At 49.9% G+C, this 14,590-nt stretch overlaps 1 protein-coding gene across 5 annotated transcripts in view; it reads left to right on the top strand.

The window, feature by feature from the left end:
* The window catches only part of TRIO (trio Rho guanine nucleotide exchange factor), a 363,874-nt gene that overhangs the window by 202,447 nt on the left and 146,837 nt on the right, over positions 1-14,590 (top strand). For all 5 annotated transcript variants that reach the window (XM_070357707.1, XM_070357708.1, XM_070357709.1 and 2 more), the window contains exons 12-13: positions 9,162-9,331; positions 11,015-11,189. In XM_070357707.1, the coding sequence (XP_070213808.1) occupies positions 9,162-9,331; positions 11,015-11,189 (345 nt within the window). The remainder of the gene's footprint in view (positions 1-9,161; positions 9,332-11,014; positions 11,190-14,590) is intronic.

Below are 14,590 nucleotides of genomic sequence, written 5' to 3'. Positions count from 1 at the left end.
GGAAACAGGAGATCCCTGCACCTTTTCCCATCATCCCCGAGGGGTCACGTCTCACATAACCATGTGCCTTGTCAGAGCGTGAACGAGACTTTGCCACTCTTTCAGAGCTTACTCGAGTTTCCCCAAGTGTGCACGCCCCTGTGTGTGTATGTGTACATGCGAGCACACGTTTAGCTTCATGCAGTTTTGTCGCGTGTAGATTCGTGTAACCATCAGCACTCTTCCACATACAGAATCACCCATCACCAGTGGACTCCTCTGTGCCCCCTCCTTACAACCATGCCCACCCCTACCCCCACCCCTCACCCCTGGCAGCCACTCATCTGTCCTTCTCCATCTCTATAATTTGATTTAAAAAATGTTACATAGATGGAATCATACCACGTGTACCTTTTTGTGATTGGCTTTTTCTGCTCAGCACAGTTCCCCTCAGAACCCTTCCCTGTCGTCTCACGACCCAGTACTTTGTCGCTGAGTGGTCTCTCGTGGTATGGATACATCTCAGTTTCTGAACAATTTACCTTTTAAAGAACAATGAGGATATTTTGATTTTTCCAAAAGATAAGCTGTGGACCTTCCTGTGCAGGTTTTTGCATGAACTTAAGTTTTCATGTCTCTGGGATAATTGCCCAAGAGTACGATCGCTGGGTCCTTTGGTTAAACACATACTGTTCTGAAAGAAAGTGCCAAACTTTCCCAGCGTGACTGTACCATCTTACACTGCCACCAGCAATTTACGAGTGGCCTGTAGCTTGTTAACATCTCAGACGTCCAGGATGCTTTGATATATTTGTCAATGGGAAAGGTTAATATCAAACAGAATATTTTAGGAAGTAAAGTTTAGCTTATACCATCAAATCTTGGTAATTTTTATGTTAACATTCAGTTCCTTAGATGAACTCTCTAAGGATGCTCTTAAATGTTTGATTTCTCTAGTTTGTTTATCTGATACAGATACAAACAAACAGGTGAATGGCCACAAGTAAGGGGACACTCGGGGTCTAGAACCATCCGCTGCATCATTAGACCTTGCAGGACTGAGCCTTAGATTTAAATTTGGACATTTAGTTGCTCCCTGTTGGTTTATCAACTAAATCTTCACATAGGTTGTGGTATCTGATATTTCTTTCTTTCTTTTTTTTTAAAATAGGTGGTCTTCCCCTGGGTAGGACTATCTCCCAAAGTAATTCTAATCATTTCTGACTTCCTTCCGTAAAAATATAATCTTTATTAAAATAATGAAGAAAGTATATTAAGAGTGGCACATTCCCTGACTTAACTGGCCGAGTGACGTGGGGCAGACTGCTCCGTGGTACCCCAGCTCTCTCTGCAGAACTGGGAGTAACAGCATCTCTGAGGGTTATGGGCCATACACACTCCAGGTGCTAGCTGCCAGTAAACGTCCGTGTTTTTCCTCGTCCCTGCCTTGTTACTTGACAAATGATTTAATCATTTACAGGGTATAACCCTGATAGCTCCCTTACTCATCTTTGAGCAACAGAAACTGCTTGATCTGCCTCTGCCACCCTTTCTCAGAGTTGGTGCCTCACTCTGACCCTTCAGGTCAGCCGTCAGAACCTTGCTGGGTGCTCACCTCCAGCGCCGCGTCCAGGGCAGTGCCCGGGGCAGAGGAGGCGGCTCCAGACAACTTTTGCTCCTGGCACCGTCACGTTGGCACATGTGGATTTCTTTGTTTACATCACTCAATACTTTTGTTTCCAGCCAAAGCTGCAAAATAAGTGAGTTTTTTTTTCCCCCCAAACAAATATTTGGAAAATCTTTGGGTTTTGGCCAGTTGGGAAAGAGGGATGTTATTATCTAAAAGGAAAATTCTTTTTTCAGTTTAGTGTGCTGCTTCTGCTGCTGCTAAGTCACTTTAGTCGTGTCCGACTCTGTGTGACCCTATAGACGGCAGCCCACCAGGCTCCCGTCCCTGGGATTATCCAAGCAAGAGTACTGGAGTGGGTTGCCATTTCAGTTTAGTGTAATTCATGTTAAAACATTATTTTTGTTAGAGAGTGGTTTAAAACTGGGTTCTCTCTCAGGGCATAGTGGCTCAGATGGTAAAGCATCTGCCTGCGAAGCGGGAGACTCAGGTTCAATCCCAGGGTCGGGAAGATCCCCTGGAGAAGGAAATGGCAACCCACTCCAGTACTCTTGCCTGGAGAATCCTGTGGATGGAGGAGCCTTGTGGGCTGCAGTCCATGTGGTTGCAAAGAGTCGGAAACAACTTAGCAACTAAACAGCAACAGCAATATGGTGGGATCAGTGAGCATTTGACCAAGCATTCGACATTCAATTTGTACACAAGACAGAAAAATGTGGGCTGAATGACTGTGAAAAAGAATTGGTTTAGAGTGTCAGTTAACACACAATCAAGACTGTCCTTATCCTCCCAAACCGATCTCTGAGGAGACCTTGCCAGGAAGAAAGGGTTTGTACCTTTCTTTCGTAATTCACACCCGGCATGTGAATAAGGAAGTCATTTCCAACCCAGGCCCATAATCGAATCAGCTTGTTGATGAAGGGGATGTAGGAGCTGGAGACCAGTCATCCAGGTGGACCCCGTGCCCCACAGACAGATGGTTTTAATTCCTGGTGTCACATTTATAGGGGAGCAGACACTGCGGTCACTGCATCTTTAACCTGACTCCACTAACCTAGTCAGAACTTTTATGTCTATCTGGCATATCTGGAGAGATTACGCATCCAAACCCAGCCAGCCTGAAAACTTGCTTTGTTGTGTTGAGAGCGATTTATCTTGAAAATGGGCAGGTTGCCATAAAGCCAGGACAGGCTTGGTGCTGAAGCAGAAACCATCGTGGCTGTATTAAAAGCCCTGGCTGGTGAGGCTGGCAGTGGGGGGCCGGTTAGTGGATGACCTCAGCGGGGCTGGAGGATGTTTGCCCTGCAGACCTCTGCCCGCGCACGAAGCCTGCGAGTGGGTAGATTGGTGAGGAGGACAAGCTTATCAAAGTCTAGACCAGGGTCTGCCAGATATGCCAGATATGTCAGATAAGAAAATAGGTTCTGAGAAGATCCCAGCAAGCGTAAGTCCAGATGTGTCACAGAAATGTCATTCATGGGTTTTAATTTATGAGTCTGCTTTGACTCGGAGCAGGCAGGCGACTTCCCTGGTGGCCCACTGCCCACCTTCCAGTGCAGGAGATGTGGGTTCGATCCCTGGTCCGGGAACTAATAAGATCCCCTGGGGAATGAAATGGCAACCCAACCCCTCCCGTGTTCTTGCCTGGAAAATCCCATGGACAGAGGAGCCTGGTGGGCTACAGTGCATGGGGTTGCAGAGTCAGACTGCAACTAACACTTACAAGAATAACCAGGTGCTCCTGAAACCCTTCCTCCTCAGTCAGGTGACAGGCATGTGCCCCCGAAAGACCCCATTGCTCATTTCAGACTGAGGAACATGCTGCTTGTAGCTGGAAGAGTTCCGCTTTGATTCAGGCTTCCTCTGCCAGAAACAGAATCGTGTTTTCTGTGTGTGGCAGGCACCCTCTGCAATTCCGCCTGTAAATTGGCATTGAAACCGCCCACTTCTGCTGCTGGCCCTTACGGTTCCCACACGGGCCCTGCACCCCACCCATTCCCACTGGAACCTGAATGATGGTCACAAACAAGCAGGGATGTGGGCACCAGTGGTGGCGGCTTCTGTTCCCGAGGTGCTTGTGGGGGTTGAGCACTGCCACGCCTTTGTGGTCTTTTCTCTCGATTCCCAAACTGGCTTTGCCTGTTAGGGGAGGCATACGTGGTGAAACGCTCCCATTTCATAGCGGAGGAAGCTGAAGGCAGAGAAGACCAAGGACTTGCCCAAGGCCATGTAGGGGATAAGGACCCTCCTCTGATCCTCCAGATGGCCCAGGCTTGTAGCCTTCACCTGGGCGAGGCTGCAGGTGGAGCAGCCCCCAAGTCTCAGGGCTTGCATCTGACCTCCTCACCGACCCAGTTAGAGACTCAGTCCTTGCCTGGGCTCCACACCCCAGTGAGCGCTTCTAGGAGCTTCGCTAATGAAGAAGGGGCTTTTTCAGGAACTTCTTCCCAGCAGAACCTTCGTCCCTTCTTTAGGCTTCACCCAGCACAGCATGCAGGGTGTGGGGAAGGGGCTGGAGTAGGCGGCACACGGGGGTCCGACCCAGCTGGACGCTGGACCCAGGACCAGGCTGTCTCGCATCTTAGCACTGGGTTTTCTCCCAAAAACCCCACCTGTCTTCCTGAACCTGGCCTGCGATCCATGTCTGTACATACCTGCAACCCCATTCTGGGCGGGGTTGACGTTCTCTGCATCGATAACTCAGAGTTGGCCTCTAGAGGGCAGCATTGCCTCACTCTGGCTGCCTGGCCATCCGCTGGCTGCAGACAAGGTTCTCTTAGAAGCAGACTCCGACTGCTGAGAACTTGGGTAGACTACAGCTCCTCTCTTACTGTGGGGCAGAGGTTTATTTTTTTACTGTAAATTAGCAGCATGTACAGAAATGCAGTTTTTTTCCCCCTTAGGAAATCTGTGGTAGAAAGTTTCACAGGTATCCTAGAGACTCTTTCTCATTCCTTTATTCAGAGGTTATTTTAGGCATCATAGGTACCACTTTGAAACCTTAAAAATAGACTTTGCCTGAATCATGTTGTATTATTATGATACGTCTCAGTTCATCATCAACTGGCATCAGAAATTACCTCTCTCTGAGACTTTGTCCTCCAAAACGAATTTCCTGTAGGCCCAGAGAGACGAATTCTAAAACGGTAAAGGATCTTTGGGCATTTCAATTGTGGATTTATGTGTAGCCTGTCCTTCTACCTCGGTTATTTTTCCCTTTTCAACTGTGTGGACCCAGGACGGACCCTGGTGGTCTACTCCACACCTGAGCCCTTCACTGGCCCCACAGCCGGCTGGGCGGCATGGACCCTCCACCCTGGATGCGTGTCGAGAGGTCCAGGGTGTCGAGGGAATAAACTGGTTCTTTCCGGATTGCTGTCAGTCTTTCCCAGCATCAGGGTCTTTTCCAGTGGGTCAGCTCTTCACGTCAGGTGGCTAAAGTGTTGGAGTTTGGGGAGGTCAAAAGATTTAACTGTGGTGCAGTGTTAAATTTACGAGAATAAGTGACCTGTTTTGAACAGCTGGTTGGAACTGGGGCATGTTTTGAAAAATATCCATAGAACACTTTCAAAAACTGATTCTTATCAGAATTTTTCTTGTAAGAATAAAACTATAATAGTGGCTAACATTGACTTATTTTGAAGAAATACATATCATCTTGTTGAATTTTCTCAGTAACTCCCTGAGGGAGGCATTGTTATTACCATGTTCATTTTATGAATAAGAGCTCCAAGACATAGATCCAGGTTAAGTTGCCCAAGTCACACCCTGGGAAATGTTAAGTCAGGATTGGAACTCAAGACAATCTGGCTTCAGGACCCACACATAATTGTTATTCAATATTATGAGAAAAGTGTTTTTATAAATTATTTGTGGCTATAACACTTTTCTGTTGAGATATAACTGACACATACTAGTTTCAGGTATACATCATAATGACTTAATTCTTGTATATATTGTGACATCATCACCTTCCCATAAAAGGTTTTTCATGGGAAATACTAAAGCAAATTAAGAGATTTCTTCTGGTCATAGTGCTTTCATCCTTCCTATTATTTATAACTACAGCAGCCATGAAATTAAAAGATGCTTACTCCTTGGAAGGAAAGTTATGACCAACCTAGATAGCATATTCAAAAGCAGAGACATTACTTTGCCACCAAAGGTCTGTCTAGTCAAGGCTATGGTTTTTCCAGTGGTCATGTATGGATGTGAGAGTTGGACTGTGAAGAAAGCTGAGTGCCAAAGAATTGATGCTTTTGAACTGTGGTGTTGGAGAAGACTCTTGAGAATCCCTTGGACTGCAGGGAGATCCAACCAGTCCATCCTAAAGGAGATCAGTCCTGGGTGTTCTTTGGAAGGACTGATGCTGAAGCTGAAATGCCAATACTTTGGCCACCTCATGCAAAGAGTTGACTCATTGGAAAAGACTCTGATGCTGGGAGGGATTGGGGGCAGGAGAAGAAGGGGACGACAGAGGATGAGATGGCTGGATGGCATCACCAACTTGATGGACATGAGTTTGAGTGAACTCCGGCAGTTGGTGATGGACAGGGAGGCCTGGCGTGCTGCAATTCATGGGGTCACAAAGAGTCGGACATGACTGAACGCCTCAACTGAACTGAACAGCAACCATGTTCGTGAGAATTTAGAGGGAAAAGAAAGCTAGAGTATGTTATTCTTTATAGATGGTGCAGAAAATCAGTCCATATTTGGTCTGTTGATGAACGGCTTTTTTCATGTTGAAATACAGTATCAATGTGAAGAGTCACCGGGTCTGGGGGCCTCCTTCCTGACACTCGACTCAGGTTTTGCTCCTGAGGTGGCACTGCTAATAGGTGTGCCCATGTGTGCAGGTTACTTTATCACCCTGGGGCCTCTCTTCTTTAATCTGTAAGATCATAGTGTTGGACCAGCCTCTCTCTGAAATGCCTTTAATTAAAATCCTTGGATTGTATGAAATTTGCTATCTTACGAAAATGAGTAAATAATATGACACAAGTTGACATTTTAACATTTTTAGTAAAATAAACTCTTTGTGGCCCCAAGTACTTGACTAAAAGTAAGTCCTTTGCCAGCACTCCCCTTATTTTTAAATTTAGTTGGCCTGTTAAAGAGCCAACTGCCAGTGCTCTGTTTTGAACTAAATGCGTGTTTAGCAACAAAAGAACTCTTACAAGGTTAGCTTGGACTTGCCTTCACTCGTCATTAGGGAATGGCTAATTAAGCTGTAATGAGAACCCACTCATTTCGAATGTCTCCAATTAAAAAGACCAGGCACGTCAGGTACCGGTGAGGGTGGGGCAGGACGGGAGCGCTCGCACACTGCAGCGGGCAGATGCGAAATGAGGCGCTTTGGAAAACAGTTTGGCCCACACCTACCATGTGATCCGCCATTCCACGCCTGGACATGTACCTCCAAGAAAGGGAAGTGCAGGTGCCTGCAGAGGCAGACACCAGGGTGCCGCACGCTGGAAACAGCCCAGATGTCATCACCATCTAAGCCGATAAGGTGCGTCATCAGCACAGAATGGAATACCGCTCAATAATGAAAAGGAAAGCCCTGTTGATACACACAGTGGTATGGATAAAGTCTCAACGATGCTGATAAAAGCCAGACCAAAAAAATGAGTACCTACAAGGTGATCCTGTGAATAGAATTTTAGAAAATGGAAGCTAGTCTGTAGTGGCAGAAGGCAGGCTGGTGGCTGTCCGGGAAGGGGGTTCAGAGAGGGAGGAGGGGGTCCCCAGGGCCTCGGGAAGATTCTCGGGGTCAGGGAGCACCCGTGTCGCAGCCGCATTGCCCTTCACACGGACCTGCATGTGTCAGAGCTCATCAAACCGTATAGAGTAAGTGCCCTACGTGCAAACCTGTATATACTAAGTCCCCTGCACGCGAACCTCCAAGTTTGGAACTTTCAAAGATGGCGTGTGTGCGTTCCATCAGCGTGAGGTGTGAGTGACGTTGCAGCGGGTCCTCCGTCTCCCATTGCTGAGAATCCTTCAGCTCTACCGTCTCCCACCTCCTCTCCCTCCCCCGGTCAGTGACTCTTCTTGCCTGTTCACTCGATGCCAGCCCGTGTACCAGCTGTTGAACTGTTACCACCGTACCTTCCGTGGTACTGTACTTCAAGATTAAAATGTGTTCTTTTTTAATTATTTGTGTGAAAAGTATTACAAACCTTTTACAGTACAGGGCTGTATAGCTGGTTGTGTTAGTTCGGTACCTAGGCTAACTTTGTTGGACTTAGAAACAAATTGGACGTACGAGCATGTTCTCAGAGCAGAACTCATTCGTATGTAGCAAACTTCCTGTATTTTAAACTTCTGCGGTTTCTTGTGTGTCAGTGAGGCCTCAGTAAAGCTGTGGTGCTCTCTCTGCCAAGAGGCCTACGTGGCAGGGCAGGGTAGGGGCAAGCCTCTCCCCGCCACCCAGACAGCCATCTGTAAGGGACTCATAAGACACCTACCTCTAGCCACCCAGGCGGTCCTAGTGGTATAAAACCCGCCTGCCAGTTCAGGAGACGTAAGAGACTCAGGTTCTATCCCTCCCTGGGTCAGAAAGGTCCCCTGAAGGAGGGCACAGCAACCCTCTCCAGTGTTCTTGCCTGGAGAACCCCATGGACAGAGGAGCCTGGTGGGCTACAGTCCTAAGGGGCAAAGAGTCGGACACGACTGAAGCAACTTAGCACAAGACGCCGGAGGTGACTGTTCCATCCCCGGGGAAGCAGGGAGCATTTTCTCTGCACACACAAACCACTTCCAAGCTACCAGGGCCCGCTCCATTTAATTAATTGTCTTTGCTGCTCACTGACCAGGGATTTGGAGGAGGCAGTAGGCTTCCTGGGAGCAGGCAAGATACTGTGTCCCCGCCAGTCTGGGAGCCACTCTTGTCCCGAGTTATCTTTACCCACCTGGGTCCATGGACACCTTGTTGGTGGTCCTGGCCATGACAGTGACCACGCGTTTGCAGCCTGCACGCCTCTCGTGAGCTGTGGCCAGGTTGGCCGTGGCCTGGGCTGGGAGCGGGAACCTGGCACAGTCGCATCCGAATCTCCTGCCGGGTGTGGAGATGGGTTGATTGCACCACGCTGGGCGCTTCCTTCTTTTCTGAGGGATGTAGAGCCCCCCTGTCTGAACTGCAGCTTAATAGCAATAATGCTATTTGTAATTCTCTGGCTAAAAGTAAAGCCATCTGTGTGCTAAATAAGAGTCAGAAGGCACGTGGAAGGATGCCGGTTCCATTTAGCAGAGGTTCTGCCATCGGTGGGTCTTTTCCATTTCCTCTTGCGCGTGGCTCTGTCGGGAGGGACCGGCAGAGTCGCTGCCCACCCCCCGCCCTTCCTTTCTCCCCTTTGTGACAGTCCTCCCCCCCACCCCCCCGGGCTTGCTGCCTATTTGTTTTTTCACCTCGCGTCCTGCTCTGTGTTCCGCTGGCCAGCCGTGTGGGGTGCCTTCCCCGCCACCCGCCTCCCTTCCGGCTCCCTGGGAGCAGCTGCCTGCGGTCCCCTCCCCGGGCCGCAGGACAGGGCCCCTCATGGCGCTGTCCCCGCAGCTGTGGACATGGCTGGAGGAGCTGCAGAAGGAGCTGCTGGACGACGTGTACGCCGAGTCCGTGGAGGCCGTGCAGGACCTCAGCAAGCGCTTCGGCCAGCAGCAGCAGACCACCCTGCAGGTGACTGTGAACGTCATCAAGGAAGGCGAGGACCTGATCCAGCAGCTGAGGTGGGCTGGCCCCGTCCCTGCCCACCCATCCCTGCGCCCATCCCAGCCCCCTGCCCCAGCCCCTCTGTCCCTACACCCCCGTCCCTGCCCCCATCCCAGCCCCCTGCCCCAGCCCCCATCCCTACCCCTCATCCCTGTCCCCATCCCTGCACCCATCCCAGCCCCCTGCCCCAGCCCCTCTGTCCCTACACCCCCGTCCCAGCCCACCATCCCTGTTTCCCATCCCTGCCCCCTGGCCCAGCCCCCTGTCCCTACCCCTCGTCCCTGTCTTCTATCCCTGCCCCGTCCCAGTCCCCTGCCTCTACCCACCCCCTGGTCCCAGTTCCCCCGTCCTAGCCCCTCTGTCTCTACCCCCACCCCTGTCTCAGCACCCTATCCCAGCCCCCCAGTGCTCTGAGGTCTGCGGGGCACTCTTACCCGCTCTGCTTTTTTGAACCATTTACTATAACTCTCTGTCCAACTAGGTAGAAAATGAATAACATCCATGCAGAGGAGACTTAACATGTCTCTCCTTTCTTTTTTTTTCCTCCTTCGGTTTTCTTTCACTCTTTTTACAATTTTTCTCTTTATGGCATTGACTAATAAATTCCCCTGGTGTCTCAGACAGTAAGAATCTGTCTGCAATGCAAGAGACCTGGGTTTGATCCCTGGGTTGGGAAGATCCTCTAGAGGAAGAAATGGCAACCCACTCCAGTATCCTTGCCTGGAGAATCCCATGAATAGAGGAGTCTGGCGGGCTACAGTCCATGGGGTCTCAAAGAGTCAGACACGACTGAGCAACCAACACACACGATAAACTTTCTCAGAATTCAGATCTTATTAATATTTCCTTTTAACATCGACCTATTACTGACTGAAATTTCTTTACAAACCAGATGAATTTAAACCTCCCAGGACTGCGTCCTTGGGGTCCAGAGCACGCTGGTTTTCCAGAGTGTGGTAGGCATCCCTCCCCTGCAAGTCCAGGCTCAGGCAGGCCTGGCCTCTGGTGACACTCAGGTGCTGCTTGTGCAGGGAAGACAGGAGGCAGGCTGGGGTTGGGCCGCCTTTACGTGGACCCCCTGCTGTATCACTCAGGGTCAGCTTATCTAATAGTCACTGACGTCTTCCCGCGATGCTGGCTTTGCTGAGAGTCAGGCAGTCCTTCCGTGATAAAGGCTCAGTGAGCTGCTTCACACGGAAACACTCACAGCCGACCTGGCGCTGCTCTTTGTAGTGAATTGTTATTGGTCAGTCGCTCAGTCAGTCGCTCAGTTGTGTCCGACTCTTTGCCACCCCATGGACTGCAGCACGCCAGGCCTCCTTGTCCTTCACCATCTCCCGGCATTTGCTCAAATTCATGTCCATTGAGTCGGGGACGCCATGCAGCCATTTTGTCCTCTGTAGCAAATAGGAATTCTTTCTTCTCCACTTAATGAGGAAGGGGGCTGAAGCTGAAGCTCCCTGGGATGACTTGTGTGGTGGCTGGCCGCCTGCTTCTGAGATGGGCTGTGAGGAGGAGCGGGAGGTGTTCCTCAGCGTGTCCTGGGCCCCGGGGAAGCCCGGGGTGGTTGGGCTGGAGGGGCGGCTTCTTTTCTGAGAGCTGCAGCCCCGCTTCCTGCCGGCTCCTTCCCCCGGCCCAGCCCCCCAGCACCGACAGGGGCTTCCCTTCCAATTCCTGTTTGCACCCCTGCCTCCTCGCAGGGACTCAGCCATCTCCAGCAACAAGACGCCGCACAACAGCTCCATCAGCCACATCGAAACGGTGCTGCAGCAGCTGGACGAGGCCCAGGCGCAGATGGAGGAGCTCTTCCAGGAGCGCAAGATCAAGCTGGAGCTCTTCCTGCAGCTGCGCATCTTCGAGCGGGACGCCATCGATGTGAGTGTCCTGCCCTCGTCCAGCCCCGCCCCCCTCTGAGCCACGCCCTCGCCCACTGCCCACTCCGTCCAGGGCCCACCCTCGCCCACTGTCCCCCTTTCTGTCTGCACCAGGAGGAGGACGAGGAAGGACAGAGTGGCCCCCACCCCAGCTCGGCCCCCGAATCCGGGGCTCGGCCCTGGGGGAGGCAGGTGGGCAGCGGGCAGACACCACACAGAAAGAGAGCAAAGCGAGCGAGCTGTGAGAGTGGCGCCCGGGCAGGGCTTCTGCAGAGAGGGCTACCTTGTGCCCTAGGCTGGTCACCCTGGACCAGGCCCCCGCACAGCTGTCCCCTCGTCCTGGAGGCAGAGGCTCAGGGCAGCGATGGTCCTTCCCACCCTGTCCTCTTCCTGTCCCTCCGAGACTGAGTGCTCCCTGAGCCTGCAGTAATGGTGTTTTATGTCCCAGGAAACACCCTACCCACCCCTGCCCCACCCCACCTTTTTTTTCCCCCACAGAAATGTTCTCAGGCTGCCTGTAATTCTTATCTAAAAATCGACTATTGCACCTTATACGTGACTAGGAGAAAGAAGGACAGGTTTCTTTTCTTCATCAGGAAAAGGCTGTTTCTTGATTTTCTGCCAGGCAAGACTTTATGTTTTTGAACTTGAGGAAGTTCAAGCAGAAGTCATTATCGCTGGATGGCGCTGAAAGTGTGTGAAACAGGATGAAAGGAACCAGAACTCCCTGGTGAGGCTGGCTTTCTGGAGCCTGAGGGCTTTATGAGCTGCTGGCAGGGGCCTGCCTGCTGCATATTCAGGTACCTCCAGGCATCCCAGGTCGCCCATGCCCGCTGGCCAGAGTCTGCAGAGCGGGCTGTCTTGTCACTTGACCTACGTTTAGGACAGAGCTGTGAGGGCAGGGGGGTCCGGACCCCGCATACTGCAGAAGACGGGCGCAGAGCTCCCTCAGCTGAGCAGACCCTCTGCCTAAAGTGGTCCTGGGTCCCTCAGCCCAGCCCCAAGTGGCAGTTTGGTATGTGGGCCCCTCCTTTCGTGGCTGCTTATCTAAACTTCTGTCAGCCTTCTTATTACATTAAAGAAAGGCCTTCTTAACTGTTAACCGGTGATGACAAGGAGTTAAACTCTGCCCATGTTGCCTGGTCAAGCCTGCTCAAGGGCTTTGGTCTTGACTTTCCCATCCACATGGAGCCACGGAGAGAAGAGACACACTGGTCTCAGCTCATCGTGTCCAGCCATGGCCATGGTCAGGGTGCAGCACTGGGGGTCTCTGGGTCAGGGAGCAGCACTGGGGGGTCTCGGGGTCAGAGAGCAGCATTGGGGGTCTCAGGGTCAGGGAGCAATGCTGCATGAACAGAAGACCCTGCGTAGCTGCCCTCCTCTCTCACCTCCATTTCGCAGAAATTACTCCTATAAACGTAGCTGCTTATTAAATAGTTTCAATCAGGGAATACAAAGAAGCAATGAGAAGCACTATTTGAAGTATTCCTTCCAGGATATTTTGGTATTTGAAAAACAAGAAAAAGTTGGCTTTGTTTGTATTAATGCTGCTGCAAAAGGGAGAATTTTATTTTGATTGTGTTTCTTCTTTCATGAAACTCCTGTTTTAAAATGTAGTTGTTTAGTCGCTCAGTCATGTCTGATTCTTTGCGACCCCATGGACTTCGCACGGCCAGATTGCCCTGTCCCTCACCATCTCCTGGAGTTTGCTCAGACTCATGTCCATTGAGTCAGTGATGCCATCCAACCAGCTCATCCTCTGTTGCCCTCTTCTCCTCCTGCCTTCAGTCTTTCCCAGCCTCAGGGTCTTATCTAATTAGTCAATCCTTAGCATCAGGTGGCCAAAGTACTGGAGCTTCAGGGTCAGTCTTTCCACTGAATATTCAGAATTGATTTCCTTTAATATTGACTGATTTGATCTCCTTGCTGTCCAAGGGACTCTCAAGAGTCTTCTCCAACACCACAGTTCAAAAGCATCAATTCTTCAGCACTCAGCCTTCTATGGTCCAACTCTCATATCCATACATGACAGCTGGAAAAACCATAGCTTTAACTGTATGGGCCTTTGTTGGCAAAATAATTTCTCTGCTTTTTAATATGCTGTCTAGGTTTGTCTTTTCTTCTAAGGAGCAAGCGTCTTTTAATTTCATGGCTGCAGTCACCATCTGCAGTGATTTTGGAACCCAAGAAAATAAAGTCTGTCACTGTTTCCATTGTTTCCACATCTGTTTGCCATGAAGTGATGGTACCGGGTGCCATGATCTTAATTTTTTGAATGTTGAGTGTTAAGCCAGCATTTTCACTCTCCTCTTTCACCTTCATCAAGAGGCTCTTTAGTTCCTCTTCGCTTTCTGCCCTAAGGGTGGTGTAATCTGCATATCTGAGGTTATTGATATTTTCCCCTGCAATCTTAATTCCACCTTGTGCTTGCTTCATCCAGCCCAACATTTTGCATGATGTACTCTGCATATAAGTTAAATAAGCAGGGTGGCACTATACAGCCTTGACGTACTCCTTTCCCAATTTGGAACCAGTCCGTTGTTCCATGTCCAGTTTTAACTGTTGCTTCTTGACCTGCATACAGATTTCTCAGGAGGCAGGTCAGGTGGTCTGGTATTCCCATCTCTTTCTTGAAGAATTTTCCACAGTTTATTGTGATCCACACAGTCAAAGGGTTTAGCATAGTCAGTGAAGCAGAAGTAGATATTTTTCTGGAATTCTCTTGGTTTTTCTATGAACCAGTGGACTTTGGCAATTTGATCTGTGGTTCCTCTGCCTTTTCTAAATCCAGCTTGTATATCTGGAAGTTCTCGGTTCATGAACTGTTGAAGCCTAGCTTGGAGGATTTTGAGCATTATTTTGCTAGCATGTGAGATGAGTGCAACTATATGATAGTTTGAACTTTCTTTGGCATTGCTCTTCTTTGGGATTGGAATGAAAACTGACCTTTTCTGGTCCTGTGGCGAGTGCTGAGTTTTCCAAATTTGCTGGCATATTGAGTGCAGCACTTTCACAGCATTATCTTTCAGGATTTGAAATAGCTCAGCTGGAATTCCATCACCTCCACTAATTTTGTTCGTAGTGGATCAGGAACCAAAAACCTAAAATGTAAATCAGGAACCAAAAGCATGCATTTCCCCCCTACCATAGCCACAGAGTTCTGCATGGCCTCGAACAAAGCCAGCATGCTCAGCCAGGGATAAGTGTTTTCCTAAGCTGAGAAATTAAGCCTACAGTTCAGTCACAGACCAGCTAAAAGAAAGTCTAAAAGCTTTTAAAATGTCATAGCCTGAGAGCCTTCTGTTTCTCTAGAGTAATCCTGAAAATGTGAAAACCTGAGCACATTAGGCTTTGCTGAGATTTCCTCTCTTGTCTGGGAAAATGCCCCGTCTGACTGCCCAT

The sequence above is a fragment of the Bos mutus genome, chromosome 20, assembly GCF_027580195.1.
Source record: "Bos mutus isolate GX-2022 chromosome 20, NWIPB_WYAK_1.1, whole genome shotgun sequence".
NCBI classification, from domain to species: Eukaryota; Metazoa; Chordata; class Mammalia; order Artiodactyla; family Bovidae; genus Bos; species Bos mutus.
The sequence above is the reverse complement of the archived record's forward strand: the minus strand, read 5'-3'. Positions and strand labels throughout refer to the sequence as shown.